We start from the raw sequence: 25,322 nt of genomic DNA, 5'->3' as shown, positions 1-25,322 counted from the left end.
GGGTGTCCTGGATCAGGGTGGGGGTCCCCACTGGGGTGCCTGGCCAGCCTGGATGAGGGGCTGAGGGCTGTTTTCAGGCTGGGACTGAAGCTCCCAACTGCTCCTTTTTTTCTTTTTTCTTTTTTTATTTTGAGCCAGCTTTAGCTCTGAGGCTCCAGCTCTGAGGCCTCTGTTGCTGAAAGCAGGTATCTGGTTTGTTTGTGTTCTACAATCGAAACACTGTATCAGCTCCAGGTCTGAGATCCCGGCTAGCTGAAATCTGGTTTCTGGCATTTTGTTTAGCTTCTATTTTTGTAACTATGTTTCAAACTGCCAGCTCAGAGGCCTGCAGCTGCAGGAGGGGAACGTTGGAGTCCTCCTTCACTGAAGCAAGCAAGCCTCATGTTAGTTTCAAGCTGCCTGGTTGCTGGCCGCCATCTTGGCTGTCAGTTAATTTGCATATTGCCCTGATTAGCCAATGGGAAGGGTAGCGGTCGTACGCCAATTACCATGTTTCTCTTTTATTAGTGTAGATTATGTAACAATGTAATTATAATAATATTAATATACTTAATATGTTAACACTTTATTATTTGTTCATTATTTACAGTCCTGAGCAGGCTATTTCTCTTTCAAAATAGTGAAAATATGTTGGGTCATGCCAGTATGACAAAGTAAAAAATTTTGGGTAATTGAGTTCTATAAAGCATATATAACCCAGCTGTCTTTGGGTAGCTTGTTGATACTTACAAATATACATAAATGATTTTCTCTTGCATGATTACTTTATATAAGCATACTTCTCCATATTATAGTTGTTTTTATTTCTATCTAAAAACAAGGATGTGATTGATTTAGAGAATCATTAACTCAATCCCTGTTGTGTGTGATGGAAGCTGCAGTGACCGTCATGTGATTGGGTAGGACTTGGTACCTATCAGTGTAAACACATGGCACAGCCTGTTCCATGCCCTTTCTTATCTCCTTCAGAGAGAAGGGGTTGAGTCGTTTTGAGCAAATCTTATTGGTAAAGTCGTGTATGTATTGCTTTTTTTTTTAAAGAACCATTTCCTTTCCGTTTTAACCATATTACTGTGTCTGCAAACAGTTTGTCAGCAGGGCAGCTTTCCGTTTTGATAATTTAGAATTGTGCCTTCATCTTTGAAAAAAGACATGCTTGATAAGCTAGTTCAACTTTAAGATGTTTTACTTAGAAGATGATAGTGAAGATGAGGAGAAGGTTCATGAAGATTCATTAAGTAAAACTGAAGATGTTTACTATGGAAAGGCCCCAGCTGGTATCCTGGTGAGTTACATCCACCTATGTCCTGGTCACTTTGCTTGCTCAGTCTGGATAATACTACAAGAAGAGGGGAGAACACCCATCAAAAAAAAATGGCTAATGCCTTTTCTTTGGAAAATGTAGTGTCGTAAGGGATTTTATTAATTTTTAAATGATAGGTTTAACAGAAATCTTTGCCTACCTGTTCTCCCTCATTTACACTACACCATCTTTCTACCTTTTTACATTTATTAGTTAACAATAACTTTGTGCCTGTGCCTAGAAAAAAAAAATGAAGTTGATGATTTAAACTGAAAATTTAAAAAAACCCCACTGGTTTTAAACTAAATGTATCTGGTTTCACATTCTCTTTGCATCTAAGTGCAGTAGTTGAGGAATAAAAATATATTTAAAGGTCTTACAGTTTTTATTGTTTTAGCCAAAAGTTTTGAAAACTAAACCAATATTGTGAAACTGGCATTTTATTCTGATATATGATAGAGAAATGTGATTGCAGCCTTTTTTCTTCTATGATTGCAAACAAAAAGATTTTGTAAGCATGAAATAGAAGGGGAAATAGATATTGTCTAAATTTTTAAAAAAAATATTTTATTTGGCTGTTTTATATATGTATTTTTTTATTTGGATGTCTGGGATTTTTTTTATCTTGATTCTCTTACAAAATATAAAACAAGTCACATAAACTTAGTATTAAGTTCCAAAAGTCTGCATTAAGAAAACAAAATCAGGAGAATTAAGGGTAATATTATTTAACTCTATTTATGGAACCTTTTCCTTTAAAAATAATCTGAAGTAAATGCAATGAGGCAAAGGTATTTTTTAGAAAACTAAAAAATGTTTTTATGAAGATAGGTATAAAATAAACAGGACAGAAATTAGTTTCTAAAGTCTGTGGCTCATAATTAGGTTGATTTTAGTTTTAAAAATTATATCACCTTTTAAAAACTTTATCATATTTTGTGTGTTTTTGCTTTAGGATCTGTTGGTAAAAGTACTTTTTCAGGGTTCTCAGGAATTGATAGAACTGGACATTATTTGAATATGGACATCATTTGAGTATGAATGGAAGCCAAGTGCTACTGAGAGGCAATTTACTTTTGAAATTTCCATTTTAATAGTATAGTATATGTAGATTCATGCACTTTTGTTGTAAAGCTCAGAAAGGAGACCAGTGAACCCAGCTGATACGAAGTATTTTAAAAATTCATTTGGTGAGTAGCACTAACCCAAACCACCCATCATAGGAAGAAGTTCTTAAGTTTCCTGCTTTCTAAAGGGGTGTGTGTGTGTGTGTGTGTCTGTTTGGCGGGGGAGGGAGGGAGGGAGCATTTGATTAGGTTGCATTTTATTATCAGCTCCCTTTTATCATAATGTTAGAACATTGATTCTGTGGGTTACCTCCCTGCCCCAAGAGAAACTTGGATTTTCTGAATGGCTAGTGTTCAATACTGGATTTGATATATGTTTAATAAGCTTATACTGATTACATAAGAGCTAGACTTTATAACCTGGGTGTGCATGTGTAGGTGTGGGTGTGGGTGTGTGGCAAGGGGGAGAGAGCGAACCCTGGTTTTCAGGGTCCAGGCCCTCAGTGACCTGGATGCTCCCTGCTAGTCATATGCTGTCTGCAAACACCTCCCATTGGTGGCTGAAAGTCTTCATCTTAAAGAAGGTGATTGTATGTGTTTGGAATATAAATGTATATCTAGTAACTTAAAAAACACACAAAAAAACTTTCTGTGCTTCATTAGAAATTGGGAATTTTTAAAAAATCATGTTTCCATAATAATTTCTAAACAAGTGAAGATAAATTTCTTTATTTGGTAAGGAAAAGGCAAAAATAGTTTCATATTCAAATATCTTGAAGTTTCAAAATAATTTTCTGGCCTTAACCCCACTTATTTTAAATTACCTTGATTGCCTTTTTTAAAATTAGGGCAGAATGTACTACCGGAATTCTAAGCCAAACTTGTAATCCTAAGAAATGCTTCCAGAATTGAGTCTTTCTGTGGTTTAGAGCTGGAAGAGACTCTAGGGGGCATCTGGCCATTCTTGTTAGATATGAGAGCCCCTGTAATGACGCGGAAGTGAGACTTGACCTTGCTTGGATCTTCATATTTTCACCAGCTACAGTGGACTCCAGGAAGCACTGAGGAGGCAGTGCTTCTCCACCCTTGTCCCTCTGCTCTCTTTATCAAAGACTGGGGCACTTGTGTGGTTGAATCCTAGAAGCTCACTTTTTTCATAGAGAATTTAATATTTTTATATTATTTACAGCAAGATTTAGTAACATAAACAGTGGTAGAAGATAGCAAGGTACCCTGTAGGTAGAGTGTGTGGCTTGGGGCAGTGCGCTTTATTTTTTTTAAATATATCTTTATTGATTTCAGCGAGGAAGGGAGAGGGAGAGAAAGATAGAAACATACATCAATGATGAAAGAGAATCATTAATTGGCTGCACGCCCCCTACTGGGGATCGAGCCCACAACTCAGGCATATGCCATTGACCAGAAGTGAACCTGGGACCATTCAGTCCGCAGGCCGACACTCTATTTATTCACTGAGTCAAATCAGCTAGAGTGGGACAGTGTGCTTTATATTGAGAGTTAGGAAACCCTCAGTAAGGGTGGGGGTGGGGTGGAGATGATGTCCCTGCGCGCCCCCCTTCCCCCCCCCCCCCCAAAACTCCTTCCTCAGCACATTTGTCATTACTCCCTGCTGCCAGAAATCCTATGTGAATGGGTCCAAAACCAAACTTTCCTTCAATCCAGCATGGAAATGTTCACAAACCTGATTAAATATTTAGTGGCATAGAATTTTATTTCCTCACAGAAATGTGGTGATGTTACTAGTTAGGCAACTTGAGGGAGTAAATTCTGTTAGAATCTTTCTGTTTTCACAAATTGTTGCCTCATTTAATCCTGATGCCACAGATGAGCTCAGGTATTTGGGGAAGAGTAACTTAGAGGCTTGGTGAGAATTCTGTCTAGGCTGTTTCAAAATTATTATGCATTTTTATATTTATGCCCTTATCTGCTTTCAGAAAGAAAGACTTGGGGCTAGCTTACAATGAAAACACATGTATATACAACTGCCCCACAATATTGTAGAATGCATGACTAAACTATTTAAAGAAACCAAAATTATCTTCATTCAGTAAACATTTATTTGCCACACTGAGTCTGCTAGATGCACACAAACTTTTTTGTTTGCATTTACTAAAATGTCTGAATTGTTTGCTACTTTAATTTTGTGAGTAACATATCTGGACAGATATCCAGCAGATGCTTATGTAAATACTAGCTCTTTTAGTTTGCCCGCATACTTAGTCCTAATTATATACTCTGAGATAATTGAGCTATTTCACTTAGTTGATTAGGAAAAGCCCAGTATATAGATGTAATCCAGGTCAAGTCAGTTTTGTGCGTAGAAAATAAAAGTCATAGTCCCATCACTGTCTTTAGGCATTTTAAAAAGTCAAGTGTAGGTCTAGTCTAGAGGAATTGCACATAGCTATTTGAAAAGATCTATATGAAAATATTACCTCTCCTGGGAAAAACTTATGTTTTATCTATTTGTTTTATAATCATACCTTAGGTATTAAATATTCAAGACAACCTAGTTCTACTGAAGAAAAAATTATAGACACCAATCCTAGAGTAGATAATTTTTAAGTATACATTACTTATCTAATTGAAAGTAAAGAAAATAATAATTTTTTTTTTAAGAGAATTCCACTGATTGGAAGGCAGAGGTTGGAAACGTTTGGTGAGGGCCCTGCCAAGGCAACAACAGGCAGGACTTGAAGTTCAATAATAGGAGCTTTTTTCATAGCAACATAATTTTTAAGTTGGTAATTTTGTATGGCCCACAAACGATATAAATATTCAAATGGCCCTTGGCAGAAAAAAGGTTCCCCACCCTGAACTCAGCCTTCTAGGAAAAAATATCCTGTTTCTTGTAGTGGAATAGAAACTGGTCCAGTTTTGTGGCCAGCATTCTTACAAAAATTTGTGAAGACACATTGAAAACTTGAGGGAATGTTTAGTGGTTTGAGTGCACAGAGAAACCATATGTACAGGGTGGGTCAAAAGTAGGTTTACAGTTTTGAGCACATGAAACACAGTTTAGTACTGTAGTGATAGTTATTAATTATACTAGAAGCTCAGAATCGTGCTGCCCACTCCCTCTCCGGCCCTTGAAGCAGCCATGGCCGCTGCTGATTAGGTCCTCCCCCAGTGCAGGCATACCCCCCCGCCCCCCCCCCCCCCACACACACACTGCGGGCGCAACCTCCTCCTGTCTGGTCAACCCTTAATGGTGTCCCGGTTAATTAGCATATTTCCCTGTGTTTTTTTGTGTGTGTATATATATACACACACATATATAATTTTTCATATAAGTAACTGTTAACCTACTTTTGACCCCCCCCCCGTAATAATATGCACACAGCCCACTCAAATAAATGACAAAAGTCACAGAATTTCACTAAAACCAAATTTATTTTAATCCTTGAATTATCTTGTTTTTGATAAGGCAGTCTGTATTCTTTTCCTAAAATGTAGCTTTCTTTTTAAAGCAGGTACTTTGTTTATCAGACTCCTTCAGTCTTGGGTTATTGAGGGTGCTTATACGTGGTGAACTTAAGGCCTACTGGTGCTTGTTAAGTTAGCACCTGCTAAGTTAAAGTGCAGTGACCATCAAATCCTACTGAGGTAATTCATCTGGCTTGTTCCTACCTGCACTTAACTAGGTAATATGATGCAGGTTGAAGGACTTTCAACCTAGGGAATTAACACAGTTGGTACAACTTAATTCATCTGTGATACTGACATTCTTTTAGGGGGATAAGAGAAAGATGAGTGAAGCTTAACATGTCTTTCTCTAGACCTCCAAACTACAGGACTGTGTTCATTTGTTCCCATTCTCACTGCTATAATTTCAGCTGTAAAAGAGTCATGATGTCAATTCCTGACTTCTAGGTCAGTGAGTATGTAGAAAAAACATCAAATAAAGTCAGAATGTTTCAAAGAAAATTATATTCTACCAGTGTCTAGACCAGGGGTGGGCAAACTTTTTGACTCGAGGGCCACAATGGGTTCTTAAACTGGACTGGAGGGCCAGAACAAAAGCATGGATGGAGTGTTTGTGTGAACTAATATAAATTCAAAGTAAACATCATTACATAAAAGGGTACTGTCTTTTTTTTTTTTGGTTTTATTCATTTCAAACGGGCCGGATCCGGCCCGCGGGCTGTAGTTTGCCCACGGCTGGTCTAAAGTCATAGTCATCACTGAGAATACTATGTATGGTTTCCATGGAAACCTGTTAAGATTATGTGCCTTTCATATGTGAAATTGAGGCAAACAATCAGGTTTCCTGTTTTATTTTAGAGTTGCTATGATTATCAATGACCACCATCAAAATAGGTTACCCACACAATTCTTTTATCCTAGAAAACTTAAGAATGAGAACATCTTCCTTAAAACATTTATGACAATAATGTAATCATATCTTTAAAGCTACTCATAATAAAAAGCTTAACATTTTCATGTATGATAGCATGTAGAAGAATCATCAATCATTGCTCTCTAAATGCACTTATGAAATTCCTACTTACATGAAGCCCTGAAAACTACATAAACTTAGCATTAATGTTTTTAGGAACTTGTGGTCCCAAGATTCAGTAAGAAGAGCCTGGGTATATGAAACATACATGAGCTTTTGTCTGTGCCTGTCACTGTATAACTATTTATCTGCTCTGAACCCATTTTCTTGCTTGTATAATGCACATAACATATGCCTTATCTAATGAGGATTAAATGAGATGAGGTATGTAAAATGGCATCTGAAAGGGATAAATGGTACTGCCCTTTTCCCCTTTTCCCTCATCACTTCCCCATGGCTAACAGTAGGTGGAATACTGAGTAAAACATCCAGTTATAGCTTAGATTATATATTATTTATCAAGGATATGCATAGTTTAAAATATTAGGGTGTGAGTAAATGAAGAGTTTGAATTTTTGATGTTTTCTAGTCGGGTGGCTTCAGAGAACCCAGGCGCCTTTGTCTCAGAGGAGCCTGGGCTGGCGAGGCAGGGCAGTGGGGTAAACCAGAGCAGTTCGGAGTGGGGTGGGGAGGCCATGGCGTAAGGCAGTAACTGTCTGTTGGGGTGAATGTGCTGGTGATGGCCTACGGGAGCCTGGACTTAAAAGAGGAGATTGATATTCAACTATCCAGGATTCAGGATATCAAGTATGAACCACTCAGCTCCTTGTAGATGATGATGCAAGACTGCTACAGCTGGACACCCAAGGAAATCAGAATTGCTACAACTATTTATTTTACATGCAGTAAACATTAATGTTTTAAGAAAAACAATCTTAAATATAATAATGTTAAATAAACATATCTCAAGAAAAACAATTTTTAATATAATGTTACATGCAATACCAATTATTCAAGAAAAACTATCTTAAATATAATATTACATGCAATAAACATTGATATTTCAAAAAAAAAGGATTTTAAGTATAGCAATATTACCAAAACTGTATCAACATAGTATGATATCACAAAAGTCATAGGAAGTATTAAAAATCTGCAAATAACAGAATTCTATTCTAAAATATTTTTTTTCCTTTGGCTCTATTTTTGTTCATCAGTTTATGTTGTTCATTATATTCCACAATTGAGTGAGATCATGTGTGATATTTATCTTTCTCTGACTGGCTTATTTTGCTTAGCATAATGCTCTCCAGGATCATCCATGCTGTTGCTAATGATACGAGTTCCTTCTTTTTTACAGCATCGTACTAGCTACAGCTATTTATACAGAATGAAAGCTCTAGATGCCATCCGTGCCTCTGAAATCCCATTTCATGCTTAAGGTCCGGCATCCTCGTTTCTTAACGGGCAAGAATTTTCACTCCTATCTGCTAGATCTTCGAAGCACTAGTACTCCTTTCAAGGGTGTGCGCAAGGCCCTCATTGATACCCTGCTGGATGGCTATGAGACAGCCCCGTATGGGACTGGGGTCTTTGGCCAGAGAGAGTATGCACTATCAGGACCTGTGCTTTCAGGAGGCCCTGAGTGTGCTGGCCACGGTGGTCAAAGCATAAAGTGGGAGCTCCCAGCGACATCAGTCAGCAGCCAAAGACCTAACCCAGTCTTCTAAAGTTTCCCCAACAGTCATCAGGTGATATACCTCCCCTCTCACCAGAAGCTTAAACGTGCCAAGCACTTCCTTGAATTGAAGAGCTTTAAGGACAGCTATAACACACTAGAGCAGTGATAGCGAATCTTTTGAGCTCGGCATGTCAGCATTTTGAAAAACCCTAACTTAACTCTGGTGCTGTGTCACATATAGATATTTTTTGATATTTGCAACCATAGTAAAACAGATTTATATTTTTGATATGTATTTTATATATTTAAATGCCATTTAACAAAGAAAAATCAACCAAAAAAATGAGTTCGCGTGTCACCTCTGACACGCGTGTCATAGGTTCGCCATCACTGCACTAGAGAGTACTCTGTAATGGCACTAAAGGACTTGCTGTTGATGGAGCCAGAGATACTGCATTGTGTTTGCCAGGTGCCCCTCAGACCACCTGGATCAGCAGGCCTACCCTGGATTAGCTGAAGCTCCCAGTTGTGTCCAGAGCTCATGCCTAGAGAATCATTCTCCAAACCTTTCTTATGGCCAGTTTTCAAAACATCAGTTAAGACTTTATTTTCCCTTGGTAGCACTTTTTTTCTGGAGTTGAATTAAGATGTTTTTCTTAATGTTTCTGTCAGAACTTCCTTAAAAGTCCTCACTTGGTTTTGATCATAGTTCATCTGCCCTGTTCCAGACCCCTTTCCCAAGGGTAGGAGAGTTGGGGTAACAGGGGAAGAATGGTCAGACCAATGCACTGGTCTGACTTTATAAATTAACTAAAGGCCCGGTGCATGAATATTCATGCACTCGGTGGGAGGTCGGGGGGGGGGGTCTCCTCAGCCTGGCCTGTGCCCTCTCGCAGTCTGGGACCCCTCGGGGGATGTCCACCTGCCAGCTTAGGCCCATTCCCTAGGGAATTGGGCCTACACTGGCAGTCAGACATCCCTCTGGGAGCCCTCAGGGAATGTCCAACCAGCGGCTTAGGCCCGGACATCCTTAGCGCTGCTGCAGAGCTGCCTGGGAGCCCTTGGGGGATGTTCGACCAATGGCTTAGGCCTGCTCAGAGCGGGCCTAAGCTGTTGGTCGGACATCCTTAGCACTGCCACTGCGCTGGTCAGCCATGAGCTGGCTGGCTTCTGGCTGAGCGGCGCTCCCCCTGTGGAAGCGTAGTGACCACCAGGGGGCATCTCCTGAGTTGAGTGTCTGCCCCCTGGTGGTCAGTGTGTGTAATAGCAACTGGTCGTTCCACCTTAGAGTTAATTTGCATATTACCCTTTTATTATATAGGATAAAATGAACAATGAAACAATAAAAAAAAGTTTGAATTTTGACCTGTGTGAATGTAACTCCCATATATGAAAATTCAAAATTATGAAACAGTTAAATCATCACCACTTTATAAAATAATTTAAGGAGGGATTTATTTTAATAGCACACTCCTAGTGCACTAAAGATAGCTTAAGAACAATAGCTGCAAAATCAATCTTGCAAAAATACTTCTAAGCAATTCCACTCCTAAGTATTTAACAAAGTGAAATTAAATTTTATTCACACAAAAGCCTGTACACAAATGTCTTTAGTAGCTTTATTTGTAATTGCCCCATACTATAAACAACCCAGCTACCTTTCAATTGGCAGATGGATAAACAGACTTTGGTACATCTGTACAATGGTCTACTACTTAACACCAAGAAACAAACTACTGATACTTGCAATAATACTGGTTTTTTTTTTAGAGCAAAAGCAAGTTTTATTTAGATAGAGGAAAAGAGGCTAGAACAGTGATGGCGAACCTTTTGAGCTCGGCGTGTCAGCATTTTGAAAAACTCTAACTTAACTCTGGTGCCGTGTCACATATAGAAATTTTTTGATATTTGCAACCATAGTAAAACAAAGACTTATATTTTTTATATTTATTTTATATATTTAAATGCCATTTAACAAAGAAAAATCAACCAAAAAAGTGAGTTCATGTATCACCTCTGACACGCGTGTCATAGGTTCGCCATCACTGGGCTAGAACATGGGTTCCTGGAGACAGGATCAAGGTTGACTCTCCTATGGCCCCCCTGGTTGCAAGTCTCACAGAGTGCTATAACAATATTGATTAATCTCAAATGTATTAAGCTAAGTGGAAGAAGCCATATTCAGGAAGCTACATACTGTATGTTTCTACTTATATAACATTCTAGAGCAGGGGTGGGCAAACTTTTTGACTCGAGGGCCACAATGGGTTCTTAAACTGGACCGGAGGGCTGGAACAAAAGCATGGATGGAGTGTTTGTGTGAACTAATATAAATTCAAAGTAAACATCATTACATAAAAGGGTACGGACTTTTTTTTTTTTTTTAGTTTTATTCATTTCAAATGGGCCAGATCCGGCCCGTGGGCCATAGTTTGCCCATGGCTGTTCTAGAGAAAGCAAGACTAAGGGACAGGAAACAGATTGGTAGTTGGCAGGGGATGGGGGGAAAATATTGGCCACAGAGGGGCATTAGGGGTGTTTTGGAGTGGTGATCTAGTTCTGTATCTTTATGGGTCAGTTTTACTCTATGTAAAGTGCACCTTAATTTTTTTAAAAAGCCTATTTTGAATAGCTCAGGACACAGGTATAAGTTATTTGAAATCTTATTGCATTTCATGGAGTTAGCATGAACATTCAGCTAGAAGTTTTATGTGCTGATAGGTATAGCTAACCATCACACAAAGTTGGCTAAGTAATTACTTAATATCTTTCATGATTATTTGCAAGTTTTTTGTTAATCCTCACCCGAGGATATTTTTTCCCATTGATTTTTAGAGAGAGTGGAAGAGATGGGGACAGACAGAGAAACATCAATGTGAGACACATCGATTGGTTGCCTCCCGCATGTGCCCAGATCAGGGCCTGCAACCAAGGTACCTGCTCTTGACAGGAATCAAACCTGAGACTGACACTTCAGTCCGAGGGCTGATGCTCTTACCACTGAGCAAACCCAGCTAGGCAGTTAATTGCATTTTTAATTTTACTTCTGTACTTCTTTCCAGCCTCCAGTCAGGTTAAATGTTCCCTATAACATTTATGACCTGTCACCTCATGTACAAGTAGATTAGAACTGGGGATATTGTAGTCATGATAGGAAAAGATATCAGAAAGCTTCATTACAGTGCATTATTCTGCAATTTGTAATAATGGAGAAGCAGTGAAGAGAAATGAAGGAATGAGAACCATTTTGTAGAGCTGTGATAGTTCAAAACAAATTTGGACACAGGAACACATGGGAGTTGAGGAAAGTAGTTGGGGCCCCTAGTGTGCTGCTTTCTACTTTAGGATTTATTCAAGGAACAAACAATTTATTGTGTATTGAAATCTAAAGATGTGTGTAAAATTGAGCATTTTTTTTTTCCTTGCTCTGTACCAATTCTGTTGCTGAAGAAAATGAATATTCTGGTACTTGCTGAGCATTAGGAAAATGAAACTATTGCTACCTGCCATTTACCTTGAAGGTTGTGCCCTATAGAATTGTGATGTTGGGCATTTTCATGTAAGTAGATTGACTAGTCGGAAGTGGTAACTGTAAGTTTGTTTTCTTTCACTCTCTGTTTTCTGTAATAAACTTGGTCATGGTATGACCATTGTCCATTTAGCCTTGCCAGTACCTCAGCTGACTTACCCACACCAACTTCCCCTGACAGACCAACAGTCTAGTCTCTCTTCCGCTACAAGTCTCTGTGAGACTGGCTGCTCAATGTTCTTCAGAGAGCGGTCTGCCCGGATGTCATTTGTTCTCACAGGGATATTTTTAGATTTACTCATTTAAGGTGGGTGTCATTATAATTGATACTCACATAGACTAGATTTATGCAAGTTTTTTCTCTGAGGTTTTCACCAGTATCCAGAGGAAAAGCATTGGTTTCTGAATATCTGAGTTTTGCTTTTGGAACATTGGGTTGTCCTCCACTGTTCTTGGCATTTAAAAAAACATATATTTTATTGATTTTTTACAGAGAGGAAGGGAGAGGGATAGAGTTAGAAACATCGATGAGAGAGAAACATCTATCTGCTGCCTCCTGCACACCCCCTACTGGGGATGTGCCTGCAACCAAGGTACATGCCCTTTACCGGAATTGAACCTGGGACCCTTCAGTCCGCAGGCCGACGCTCTATCCACTGAGCTAAACCAGTCAGGGCAGTTCTTGGCATTTTTTAAAATGTGTGGCGCTGTATGTATGTGTGTGTATACAGATATATCTTTACCTATTGAATTTCTTATTCAGGTTACAATACCAAAACATTGTACATATTCCTCCCTCTTCTTGCTGATTTTGTTCACTAGATCTTGCATTCATCCACTTGTTAATTCATACATTCATTGATTGAAAAATACTCATTAAGAACCTGCTATTGCTAGTCATTGTGCCAGGCAGGCTTTGGGGAAACGGTGAAGCATACAACACTTCTTATTTTTATCAGAAGTTAGTTTGGAGGTGTGATAAACAATTACTGCAGTGTGGTGAGTGCTTATATGATGTGTTAAGGAGAGGGCAGGATACATCAGTGCACACAGCCGCAAGCACTTTGCTACTGCCCTCTGCTTTCTTCTCATCATTGAGCCCATGCTTTCCCATCTCTTTCTGATCTTCTTTTACATTATGCTGTGTGTGTTCACAATCTCCTTTGGACATACTAGGTGTACTGGTTAATAATGGCGGATTTTGTAATCAAAGAAAACACAATAATTTCAAGAGAAACATCAAAAGTGCTTTATTCAAAGTAATGCCCATCGCTAGCTATACATTTCCCCCATCTTTCAGGTAATTTGTGGATACCGTCCCAATAGAACTTTTTTTGTTTTGAGGCAAGCCATTCAGAGACCCAATTTTCCACTTCTTCATATGTTTTGAAGTGCTGCTCAGAAAGTGCATGTGCCATCGATCGGAACGAGTAGTAATCTGAAGGAGCAAGGTCTGGTGAATACAGTGGGTGGGTTAATACTTCCCAGGCAAGATCTTTTCATGCGTCTTTAACTGGTTTTGAAGTGTGTGATGGTGCGTTATCATAAAGCAAAATTACTTTGCCCTGTCTTCTGGCCCATTCTGGTCATTTTATGATCAAAGCATGGTTCAAATTGATTATTCGTTGTTGGTAGTGATCAGTATTAACGGTTTCACCTAGATTTAGAAGCTCATAATACACCACACCTTCCTGATCCCACCAAATACAGAGCATTGTCTTCTTTCCAAAGCGATTTGGCCTTGCAATTGATGATGATGGTTGACCTGGATTAACCCATGATTTTGTGCATTTGGGATTCTCAAAATAAATCCACTTTTCATCACCAGTCACAATTTGATGCAAAAAAGACTTTTGTGCTGTTGAAGTAACATTTTACCGATGACTTTTCGGTTTTCCATTTGTCTTTCGTTCAGTTGATGGTAGCACCCATTTTCCTTCCTTTAAAATCTTTCCCATTGCTTGTAAATGATCGGAAATTGTTTGCTGAGCAACATTTAATCTTTCTGCAAGTTGTTTTTGAGTTTGACACGCATCTTCACCCAATAATGCTTGTAATTGTTGGTCTTCAAACTTTTTCGGTTGACCTGGACGTTCTTTGTCTTTCACATAGAAATCATCACTTTTAAAGCATTTAAACCAGCGTTCACAAGTATCTTGAGATGGAGCATGTTCACCATAAGCTTCCCGAAGTATACGATAACTTTCAGCAGCACTTCAAAATAAAGTAATGAATTAAAACTTCCTGCAAATGATCTTTTTTGACACGAAATTTGACATTTTTAAACCTAAAAATATAATGTTAACACCTTCAGCAAATTTGACATATGAAGTTTTGAAGCTTGCTATCAATACAACAAAATAGCATACATATCAAATTGCCTATAAATCAATATATGTGTAACTCCATCTATTGGAAAAAATCCGCATTATTTAAATATGGTACACCTAGTACTATATTTATTCCCATTTCTTCATCCAGGAAGCCTAAAACATCTTGCTCCTCATATAAAATATTAGATAAATAGTAGTTGATGGATTGAGAAGAAAACTAGTGTTGGATTTTGAAAATTATTGAGCCACTGCTAGGGTGGAGGGTGGGGAATTGATGGTGTTTGAAGATGCATTAGGTGTTGACACATTGTCTTTCCTTAGTTGTACTGCTGAAAAGCTGAAACAAATAGTTGAGTAAAACTTGGGGCCACCACTTGGGAAAGAATGTATCTATAATAATAAAAGCGTAATATGCTAATTAGACCCGACAGCTGAACGACCTTCCGGATGAAGCTGTGGTGGCGGGGGCTGAGGCAGAGGCAGTTAGGGGTGATCAGGCAGGCAGGAGAGCTGTTAGGGGCGATCCGGCAGGCAGGCAGGCAGGCAAGCGGTTAGGGGCGATCCAGCAGGCAGGTGAGTGGTTAGGGGCAATGAGGTAGGCAAGCAAGTGGTTAGGGGCGATCATGCAGGTAGAGTGGTTAGGGGCGATCTGGCAGGCAGGTAAGCAGTTAGGGGTGATCAGGCAGACAGGCAAGAAGTTAGGGGCATCAGGCAGGCAGGCAGAGTGGTTCGGGGCAATCAGTCAGGCAGGCAGAGGGGGTTAGGGGCAATCAGGCAGGCAGGCAGGCAAGCAAGCGGTTAGGAACCAGCGGTCCTGGATTGCGAGAGGGATGTCCGACTGCCTTGTGGGATCGGGCCTAAACTGGCAGTCGGACATCCCCCAAGGGGTTCCGGATTGCGAGAGGGTGCAGGCTGGGCTGAGGGAACTCCCCCCTCCCCCCGGAACAATTTCGTGCACCAGGCCTCTAGTATTTCTATAATGACATAGTGTCTTCACTTTTTTGAACCTTACTCAGTCAAAAATAATTGTCTACTTTGTAGATAGTGAGTGTGGTGAAATCTTAGAGAAGTGAGCCCAGTGAGCTGAAATCTGTGTTTCCAAACTTCTTAAAGTATATTTTGACAGGCTTGAAATCTGAATTTATCAACTTATTAGCCTTGACAGCCTCATGTCACCTTATTAAACAACAAAAAACAAAAGCCTGAGGTTAGTACAAGGAGACTTTCACTGGGTTACATTTGGGTTATTTTCTTGCTAATTTTCTCAGGGTGTTAATTCAAGTTAGAATCAGTATCAGCATATTTTTATTTAAGTCCTTTGTTGACAGACATCAGAAATGGACTCTGAACAAGCCAACAAACACACTTATGACTGTTTATCATTCAGAGAGATGATAAGAGGGCAAGAACTAGGGCTGCTTGGCATCTCGATGTCTTGAGCTAGTGAGCCTTCTGGATGGCTCAGGTGGCTTAGCCTCGCCGGTTTCTGATTATGTTGACTCTCCATGCACAATTCAAGAGTATCAATTTGGTTCAGTTTGGGTCAGATGTCTCCTCACTCCATCAGCCAGTTGATGCCAAGGCCCAAGCCCCATACTATAGACATGGCTACTGGGGTTTACTTCTGTGTTTGGGGATCTCAGAGGGGAAATCATTGCGATACAGGGAGCCCTATTTATAATGTGCTCTGAGCCAGCCATTGCTTCATATAGCTGTTCAAATACCAAAACAAGATTATTGAGTCAGAAAATTTCCTCTGTATTCAAAAGGTTGGTGTTGAATAGTACTGAGTTGTAATTAGGGAAGGAACTCCTAGAAAAGCAATCTTCCCAGACCAGAATTTTTTAAAATGAGTTTTTGATGGAATCACTGCCAGTCCTAGAATTAATCTTACAAAATGATCAGGTCAGCTGTTTGTTCAGTAAAACATATAAAATTCAAGGTCTGTTAAGTTTGGATCACATGTCCAGGTAATAGATATGCCTTAGAGACTGGGATATATACTGAGAGATCCAAAGGTTCACACCCGCCCCCCCTCCCCCCCCCCCCCCCGTAGTCTATTTTATGACAGATTGATTTTTAAAAAAATATTTTTTTATTGACTTCAGAGAGGAAGGGAGAGGTAGAGAGAGAGAGAAACATCTCAGTGATGAGAGAGAATTATTGATCGACTGCCTCCTGCACACCCCACACTGGGGATGGAGCCCACAACCCGAGCATGTGCCCTTGACCGGCCAAACACGGGACCCTTCAGTCCGTAGGCCCGACACTCTATCCACTGAGCCAAACCAGCTAGGGTGACAGATTGATTTTGGAACTAAAGAATAGTCATGGAATTTTATCAGAGAGTCTCTTGCTTTTACATGGAGCTATGCTTTCCTAACCTGGCTCATCTTCATTATAAGTTATTAAACTTTTAAAAAGATCCAAGGAAAATTGCATTTAAAAAACTGTCCAGGATGATTTCATGTATATACAATTTTGAACCAATGGAATAAATAATATTTTTCAAGTTCAACCTTGATAGAAAGTTCTCCACCAACTCTACCCTTTTTATTTTCATATCTAAGTTGGTTTGATATTCATTCAACAATATTTACTGAATTCCAACTATGTGCCATATGTATTTCTAGCTCTGTCTAGAAATTGTGGCATGATTCTAACCAACTGCTTTCTTTCCATTAACATCTGCCTTGGGTTGGTCATCAGGTCTTAACTGATTCTCAGCCTCCTTTGTACCTCTTCTGCCTTTACAGTTGTGCCATCTCTTGCTTGAATTGGTTGTAGTAGCTTCTGAAGTGGACTCTGCTTTTAGCCTCCTCTTCTCCAGTACATCTCCCCTCTCCTAAGTCATTGAGTCACTTCCCTGACTACAACCACTGCTGGTGTCCATTGCCCATGAGATACACTTGAAGCACAAGTCCAAGACCTTGCATAACTTCTCACCTTTGCCTCAGACTCAGCATACTCATCATGTGTTCTTCTCTCTGTCTGGGACTGCCCACTGAAACTTCCTTTTCTTGGCCTAATATACTTCTCACATTTACACTGCTAGAACAAATATTTGCTGCTTCCTGAAGCCTTCCTTGACTCTCCCATGCAGTTTTTTTTTCTTCCTTTCTCTAGTCTAACTAAAAGTCACCAAAATAGCATTACCACAGGCATTATGTAAATTAAGACAGTATGTCTCTTTCTCTGTTGGACCCAGAGGCCTCTGAGAGAAGGATGGAAGGATTTTATTTACAGTGGATTCTCGGTTCTCGAACTTAATTTGTTCCGGAAGGCTATTGAAGAAGTGATTTGTTCGAAAACTGATCATTTTTTCTCATTAGAAAGAATTTATTCTTATTTGTTCCAGACCCCCAAATGCTTCCCTGTTTAAACCTTTCTTATATATAGCACATATCGAATGTACTGTTTAATCTATGAACAAACACTTCTTAAATTTATCAAACCACCTCCTACTAGCCTTAAATGAGTCACTTTCAGCACTCATTCCAGGGTTGTCTTTTAGGAAGTCAGCATCTTTGCTTTTTCACATATCACTGCCTCCAAAATACTGTCACAGCTAACTGCTTTTCGTTTATCCAAATCAACAACCATTTTTCTACCTCTTCAATTGCTTGTGATCATTGTTTCTTTTACACCATTATCAACAGTAGTATTCTTCATTGTCCATTTCTTCAGCAACAAAAGTTAAAAAAAAAATCACAGTGCAATTTTCTGAAAAGTTAACAACTCCAGGTTTAGGGGAGAACTGAGGTTTAACTGTATCTTTATATTGTAACAACTTACTGTGGTACCTATCATGAGGCAGGTGCTCAACTTTGTTTGACTATATGAAAATCCTGTCAGACACAGGTCAGTATAATGGGCATTTTGATAAGTAGATTATAAATTATCTGTTGTGTGTCTTGAAGGAATTACACAGTTGGAGTTTTGGTTTGGTTTTTGGTTCACAGATTCTGTACATGGGGCACTAAATGGTCTAGAAATGAAGGAGAGCCCTGTTCCAATGATCACCCTGTACTTTGGGGCAGAAAGAGACCTGCCATGTTTTTGAGCAGATGTTTGGGGCAGTGCATTTTATCTTTTACTTATTTTTAATTGATTTTAGAGAGGAAGGGAGAGGGAGAGAGAAATGGAAACATCAATGATGAGAGAGAATCATTGATTGGCTGCCTCCTGCACACACCTTACTTGGGATGGAGCCCACAACCCAGGCATATGCCCTGACCGGAAATTGAACCGTGACCTCCTGGTTTCAAGGAGGGCCACACTCAACCACTGAGCCACAAAGGCCGGCTTGGGCAGTGCATTTTAGATATGCAATTATCAGCATTTCCTCAAGGATTTTGGCTTCAAGGAGATCCAAATGGGGCTTAATTAACCATCTACTTTGTGAAGCTCCTGGGGTTGGGAACTATCTCTCTGATTGAGGACAAGGGCTGTATCTTGCGCAAATATTTCCTGTTTCTTATTTTGTAAAGCAAATATTAAAAGGCAGCTAGGTCCTGGCCAGGTAGCTTAATTGGTTAGAGCATTGTCCCCATACACCAGTGATGGCTAACCTATGACACGCATGTGAGAGGTGACATGCAAACTCATTTTTTTGGTTGATTTTTCTTTGTTAAATGGCATTTAAATATATAAAATAAATATCAAAAATATAAGTCTTTGTTTTACTATGGTTGCAAATATCAAAAAATTTCTATATGTGACACGGCATCAGAGTTAAATTAGGGTTTTTCAAAATGCTGACGCACCGAGCTCAAAAGGTTCGCCATCACTGCCATACACCAAGGTTGTGGTTTATATCCCCAGTCAGGGTACATAAAAGAATCATTCAATTAATGCATATAAAATCAATATTTTTAAAGGCCATCAGATAGAAAATAAGAAAAATTAAAATAAACAAGTTAGCATTCTGCTGTGGTGGGAAAAAAGAAAAACTGAGAGGTACAGAGTAAGTCATTTAATTGAATTTAAGTGGCCAAGAGCAGCTTCTTCAGAAAGGCTGGGTTCTTTGTCAGGTTTAGCATCAGTTGTCTGTGGCACTGCTTGCTGCACCTGTTTTGCTTTATTTTGTTTTGTTTTTATTAATTTCAGAGAGGAAGAGAGAGGGATAGAAACATCAATCATTAGAGAGAATCATTGATGGGCTGCCTCATGCACACCCTCCCCCCCCACCCCCCCACCCCCACTTTCCCTCCCTCCCCTGCCAGGGATTGAGCCCATAACCCGGGCATGTGCCCTGACCAGGAATTGAATTGTGACTTCTGGTTCATAGGTCAACACTCAACCACTGAGCCATAACAGCCGAGCGAGCAAGACTGCACTTGTTTTGAATAGTTCTTTGTTCTATGTGTTTAGCTAAGTTGTAACCTCCTGTAGGTCATTATGGTTCCCATGTGTCTTCTGGGCACAAGATACAAGGTTTAGAGAAAATGTCTTGACTGAGTTCATCAGCCCCCACAGGATGTGGGCAGATCTGCTAGGGGACTTTCACCCCCTCTTGTCCCAAACGAGGGAGAATTTTGCAGGTGCTGCTGTGTGTGCTATTGTTACCTTTCATCACCCACTTTTCAGGAAGTAAAGTTTTCAGCCAGGCTGAGTGGTACCCTCCTTTTGGGAACTCTGGGACCCTTGGAGAACTTAAATACAACTTGAGTTCAGCCTTCAGATCTCTTGTCTTCAGGAACTCCAGTCTGAAGATTTAAACCACAGATGGGAAGTAGCAGGGAGGTTGGGACCCTGAGTCACAGTGGCACTACGTTCTAGTGAATAGTAGTAAACACCTTCTCAGTCTAAATGCAAAATGAAATGAATAATGTCTGCCTTGCATAACATAAATTCTTCTTTTGAAGATCAAATGAAGTATGTTTGAGAAAGTTCTTAAAAAATAAATGCTATTCAAACGCAGAGTGTAAGCTTGGGTGCCTGGAGGAATTTGGTCCCAGAGCCTAAGTATACGCTGGAATGTGTAGAGGTAACAGTGTTCTGGTGTTTGTTTCCTGAATAGCACATTCCCTCATAGCTGTAAGCAGAAGGTTAGATGGAATGTTGAGGGCAAGTTCTTCGATAAAAGCTGTCCTCAAATCCTCATCACATGGAATCTCCCAGGAAGTTCACACCCTAACAGTGAACCTTGGGTCTAGTGGAAGGGTTAAAAGTCAATGCTAACTCATAGTGATATGTGGAGGAGACTTGGAGGATGGTTATGGCTCTTTGGACTCTCTCTAATCATAATGTTTATGTGTCCAGGTAGCATTAAGTAAAAAAATATTACAGTTCCTAAAAAATACCTGGTGTGTGTGTGTATGCATGTGTGTGATTTGTGCTTGTGAGCTTGAAGATAGGGAGGGATGCTCTTCTAGGAACAAATTCAGTTCCACAGTACTCTTTCTGTGGGCATCTTTGTCATTCTGATTTTCTGATTATGTATTGTCTTTGCTTTTTCTCTGAGATTTCACTTGCAGCAAGGAATCTGGGGGTTTCATCATTGCTTAGAGCATTTCTGTCACTTAGCAATTCAGGGAAGGGCATAGGCTCTAGAACAGGGGTGGGCAATGTCCGACCCAACCACCTGCGGCCTCTCCCCCTGGCCATCCCCGCCCCTGATCGGCCCCACCCACCTCGACTGGGGGCAGAGCCTGCTGGCCAACAGTCCTCGGCCCCTCCCCCCGGCAGGCCCAGCCTAATCGCCCTGATGGCGGTGGGCTGGCCGGACCCCACCCATGCACGAATGCGTGCACCCAGCCTCTAGTACTAGTATAAAATGGATATATGAAGGTAAACTTAAAACTTAGGAAACAGATTTTGATTATATGTATAAAAGCAGTTTAGAATATATCAATTTGTATTGATAACAATTTTTAAATTGTAATATTTTAATGGCTACCTGTATCTTGGTAGTTACTCTTTTCTCTAACAAACATTTTTATTTTTGATTGAACAAATTACCTTAAATAATTTTGGGCGGTTTTTGGAGGAGGGAGGAGATCTGTATTTGAACCTATTTACTGATGCTTTCCATTTATAAATCTCTACTACATATCGTGATGATTTGCTTTAGTGTCTTTGATGCTCACGTAAAGTTGCTAAGCAAATCTTTAAACTTCCGGTAAATAATTGAATCTGGAAAGCTACCCATTTATTCCAGGCACTAGTGTATGTTTAAATTATTTGATAAGAAAAATCTGATAGTGGGTACCATTGAATTGCATATATGAAGGGCTGTTTGATCTATTGAATTTTATGTATGAAGGGCCATTTGACCTCTAATAATTTTTTAGTTGATTACCCCCTACTGATTTTTTTTTTCTTCATTTTTTAGTATAGTGATCTATAAGTGCCTGCCAGGCCTGTCTGTGCCATTTGTCTAGCTTTGGGTCTCCCATTTAAAGAAACACAGAGAATTCTGCGTTTAAAGTGGAAGTAAACATAGTCATTTCCGATATTTTAAGGAATAATAATGCTTAGCCCAGAGTAAGTGAGACCATGTTGTGGTTGTACAATAAACTCTTTGGTGTGTAGTAGTGTCCTTTAGAAGAGGGTGGTACATAATTCAGTGTGATTTCTAGTGGACATAATAACTAGGGCTGTCTGATACTGTTGTGAATTTCTTGGTGAAAGGAGTGTCTCTCTGTCGACTGGAAGCATCGCTAAATTGAAAAGCAGTGTAACATAGGATGTTAAAGAAGATACTTGTCTTAGCCAGCCCTCATCCTGGATGTAGACAGCTCCCTCTCACTGTGTCCTCACATGGTGGGAGGAGAGAGAGCATGCTCTGTCTTCTTCTGGTAAAGACATTGGTCCCATCATGGGGGAATCAATGTCCTCATGACCTCATGTAAACCTAATGACTTCCCAAAGACTGCATCTCCGAGTTAGAGCTTCAACCTATGAATTTGGGTGTTGGGGGTAAACATTCAGTCCATAATAATACTTAAAAACTTTCTAAGCCTCAGTTTTATTATCTTTAAAAATAGAAATTCTATTTACCTACAAGGTGGTTCTGAGATGATAATGCTTATTAATAAGCTTAAGAATAGTAGGCTTTCAAAAATGGTAGTAGCTGCTACTGTGATGATTGTTAACTTTATCATATTTCAGAATAAAATGCTAGAAGCCTTTTTGGTATTTGTTGCAAGACTGAGTTGGATTAATTCTTCCAGTTTTAAGAATCAATAAATGCATTTTAATGTTTTTCTTCATGCTTGTGAGCTGGAAGATAGGGATGCTGTTCTATGAACATTCTTCAGTTCCACAGTGTTCTTTCTGTGTGGGAATCTTTATGTCGGTCTGCTTTCTGATTATGTAACGTCTTGGCTTTTCCTCTGAATTTTTATCTATCTCTTTCTGCATTCTTCTCCCTTGGTCTCTGTCACTCTCTGTTCTTGAGTTAATGTTCTCTTCTCTTCCACTTCTTTTTCTCATCATTCACTATAAAATATGATCGTTTACTTTGCTATATTTTTTAATCTTAGTTTTATTTCAAAAGCTTATTTTACTGGCTTACCCAACCATCTATCTTTTCTGCCCTCGCACAGAGTCCTGCTTTCCTAGACTATGATCAGGACAGGTTGGTGGTGTCAGAGACCTGATTTTGCTGTCGCTGGGTTTTATTATTGCTAGTGCTGAGCTGGACATGTAGGAATAAAGTTTTATGGTGCTAGATTCTGCTTAAAAGAGGAAGCTGTTTAAGGTATCATGTATACAATGACTAACTGCTTTTCCTCCAGACATAACCATGAGGAAGCCCTCCCCTCTCCCCCAGCCTTTTTGGGTTCTCCCCTAGCACTGTTTTGCTCCTCATTCCCAGGGTATAGTGACTATTAAGGCATAAGGACTCCCTTTACTTTTGTTTTCTCAGCCTTCATAACATAAACAGAATTGTTTTATATCTGCTAAGAGAAAATTAGTCATTTGACAGACTGTATTTTTCTACATTTAACAACTGGCATTTACACAATAGACTTTCTTTTATAGCAAACAGCGTATCCTTCAACCATGGTAATTAAAATCATATTGAATAGGTGTAGTTACACTTAATTATGGATTCTATTGATTCCATGTTGATGTAAGCTTATTATAGATTTACTTTATAAGACTTGTTTATGGCTGAATGAAGTTGCATAAAAGTTACCATTTTCAGTTTCTTTTAAGAAAAGGCTTATTTAATTAGCTATGTGTTGTTTTTTTAAAATTATAACAAAACTAATTTTAAAATTGTCACTATCAGCCTGGCCAGTGTGGATTAGCTGTTGAGCGTCGACCCAGGAACCAAGAGGTCACTGATTCGATTCCTGATTAGGGCACATGCCTGGGTTTCGGGCTCAATCCCCTGTAGGGGCATGCAGGAGGCAGCCGAGTGATGATTTCTCTCTCATCGATGTTTCTCTCTATCCCTCTCAACTTCCTCTCTCTCTAAAAATTAATAAAAACATTTTTTAATAATTGCCACTATCAGTCAAGCATTAATACAAAGATTGACTACTTGGGTGCTGTTTGTTTGACTAATGTATGTGCCAGGAAAGGCAAAAAAGCATGATGTGAATATATATTACTTACACAATATGAAAATTCATATGTATATATAATGGATTTTATTCTTCAAGAAAAAATCTTTATTGTTGAAAGTACTATATATGTCCCCTCTTTTCCCCATCGACCTCTTCTAGCCAACCCCAACCATTACCCTAGGCCCGTGGTCGACAAACTGCGGCTCGCGAGCCACACACAGCTCTTTGGTCCCTTGAGTGTGGCTCTTCCTAAGCCTTAGGAGTACCCTAATTAAGTTAATAACAATGTACCTACCTGTATAGTTTAAGTTTAAAAAATTTGGCTCTCAAAAGAAATTTCAGTTGTTGTACTGTTGATATTTGGCTCTGTTGACTAATGAGTTTGCCGACCACTGCCCTAGGCCTTCACCACACTATTGTCTGTGTCTATGGGTTATGCATATATGCACACCAGTTCATTGGTTGATCTCTTCCCACCTACCTTTTCTCTGAGATTCAACAAGTGTGTTCCATGCTTCTATGTCACTGGATTTACTTTATTCATTAGATTCCATATATGAGTGAGATCATGTGATACTTAACTGGCTTATTTTGCTTAGCATAATACTTTCCAGGTCTCTCCATATTGTTTCAAAGGGTAGGAGATCCTTCTTTTTTACTGCTGCATAGTATTCCATTGTATAAACGTACCACAGCTTTTTTATCCACTCATCTACTGATGGGTACTTGGGCTATTTCCAGATCTTAGCTATTGTAAATTGCACTGCAATGAACATAGGAATGCATAGATCCTTTCTGAGGTATGTCAGGTTTCTTATGATATATTCCTAGAAGTGGGATCACTGGGTCAAATGGCAGTTTCATTTTTAATTTTTTAGGAAATTTCATACTGTTTTCCACAATGGTTGCACCAGTCTACATTTCCAGTGTTACTAGGCTTCCCTTTTCTCCACATCCTCACCAGCACTTGTCATTTGTTGATGATAGCCATCCTGACAGGTATGAGGTGTTACCTCATTGTCGTTTTAATTTGCACCTCTCTGATGATTAGGACTTTGAGCATTTTTTCTTCCGCTTTCACCACTCTTACTCAACATAGTCCTGAAAGTTCTAGCCAGAGCAGTTGGACAAGATGAAAAAACAGAAAGCATCCAAATTGGAAAGGAGGAAGTAAAACTGTTATCATTTGCAGATGACATGATATTATTATACATAGAAAACCCCAAAGACTCCACCAAAAAACTACTAGAGTCCATAAATGAATTTGGCAATGTAGCAGGATACAAAACCAACATCCAGAAACCGATGGCATTTTTATACACCAATAATGAATTCTCAGAAAGAGAAAGTAAAAAAATAATCCCATTTACCAATGCATCAAAAAAATCAAGACACACAGGAACAAACTTAACAAAGGAGGTAAAAGACTTATACTCGGAAAACTACAGGATGTTGAAAAAAGAGAGAGAGGAAGATATAAACAAGTGGAAGAATATGCAGTGTTCATGGTTTGGTAGAATCAACA

General features: G+C 39.4%; 1 protein-coding gene and 1 pseudogene across 2 annotated transcripts in view; both read left to right on the top strand.

The window, feature by feature from the left end:
- The first annotated feature begins 1,086 nt into the window (after positions 1-1,086).
- LPIN2 (lipin 2) overlaps positions 1,087-25,322 on the top strand; it is a 76,187-nt gene continuing 51,951 nt past the window's right edge. The window contains exon 1 of the mRNA XM_081096937.1: positions 1,087-1,285. Coding sequence (XP_080953063.1) covers positions 1,181-1,285 — 105 coding nt within the window. The 5' untranslated portion in view covers positions 1,087-1,180. The remainder of the gene's footprint in view (positions 1,286-25,322) is intronic.
- LOC308523622 (protein C1orf43-like) lies at positions 8,052-8,577 on the top strand (annotated as a pseudogene). The gene has a single exon. The product of its transcript is annotated as a protein C1orf43-like (transcript).

Source organism: Myotis nattereri (genome assembly GCF_964212035.1).
Source record: "Myotis nattereri genome assembly, chromosome: 8".
NCBI lineage: Eukaryota > Metazoa > Chordata > Mammalia > Chiroptera > Vespertilionidae > Myotis > Myotis nattereri.
This window is presented reverse-complemented; position numbering and strand designations above follow the sequence as displayed.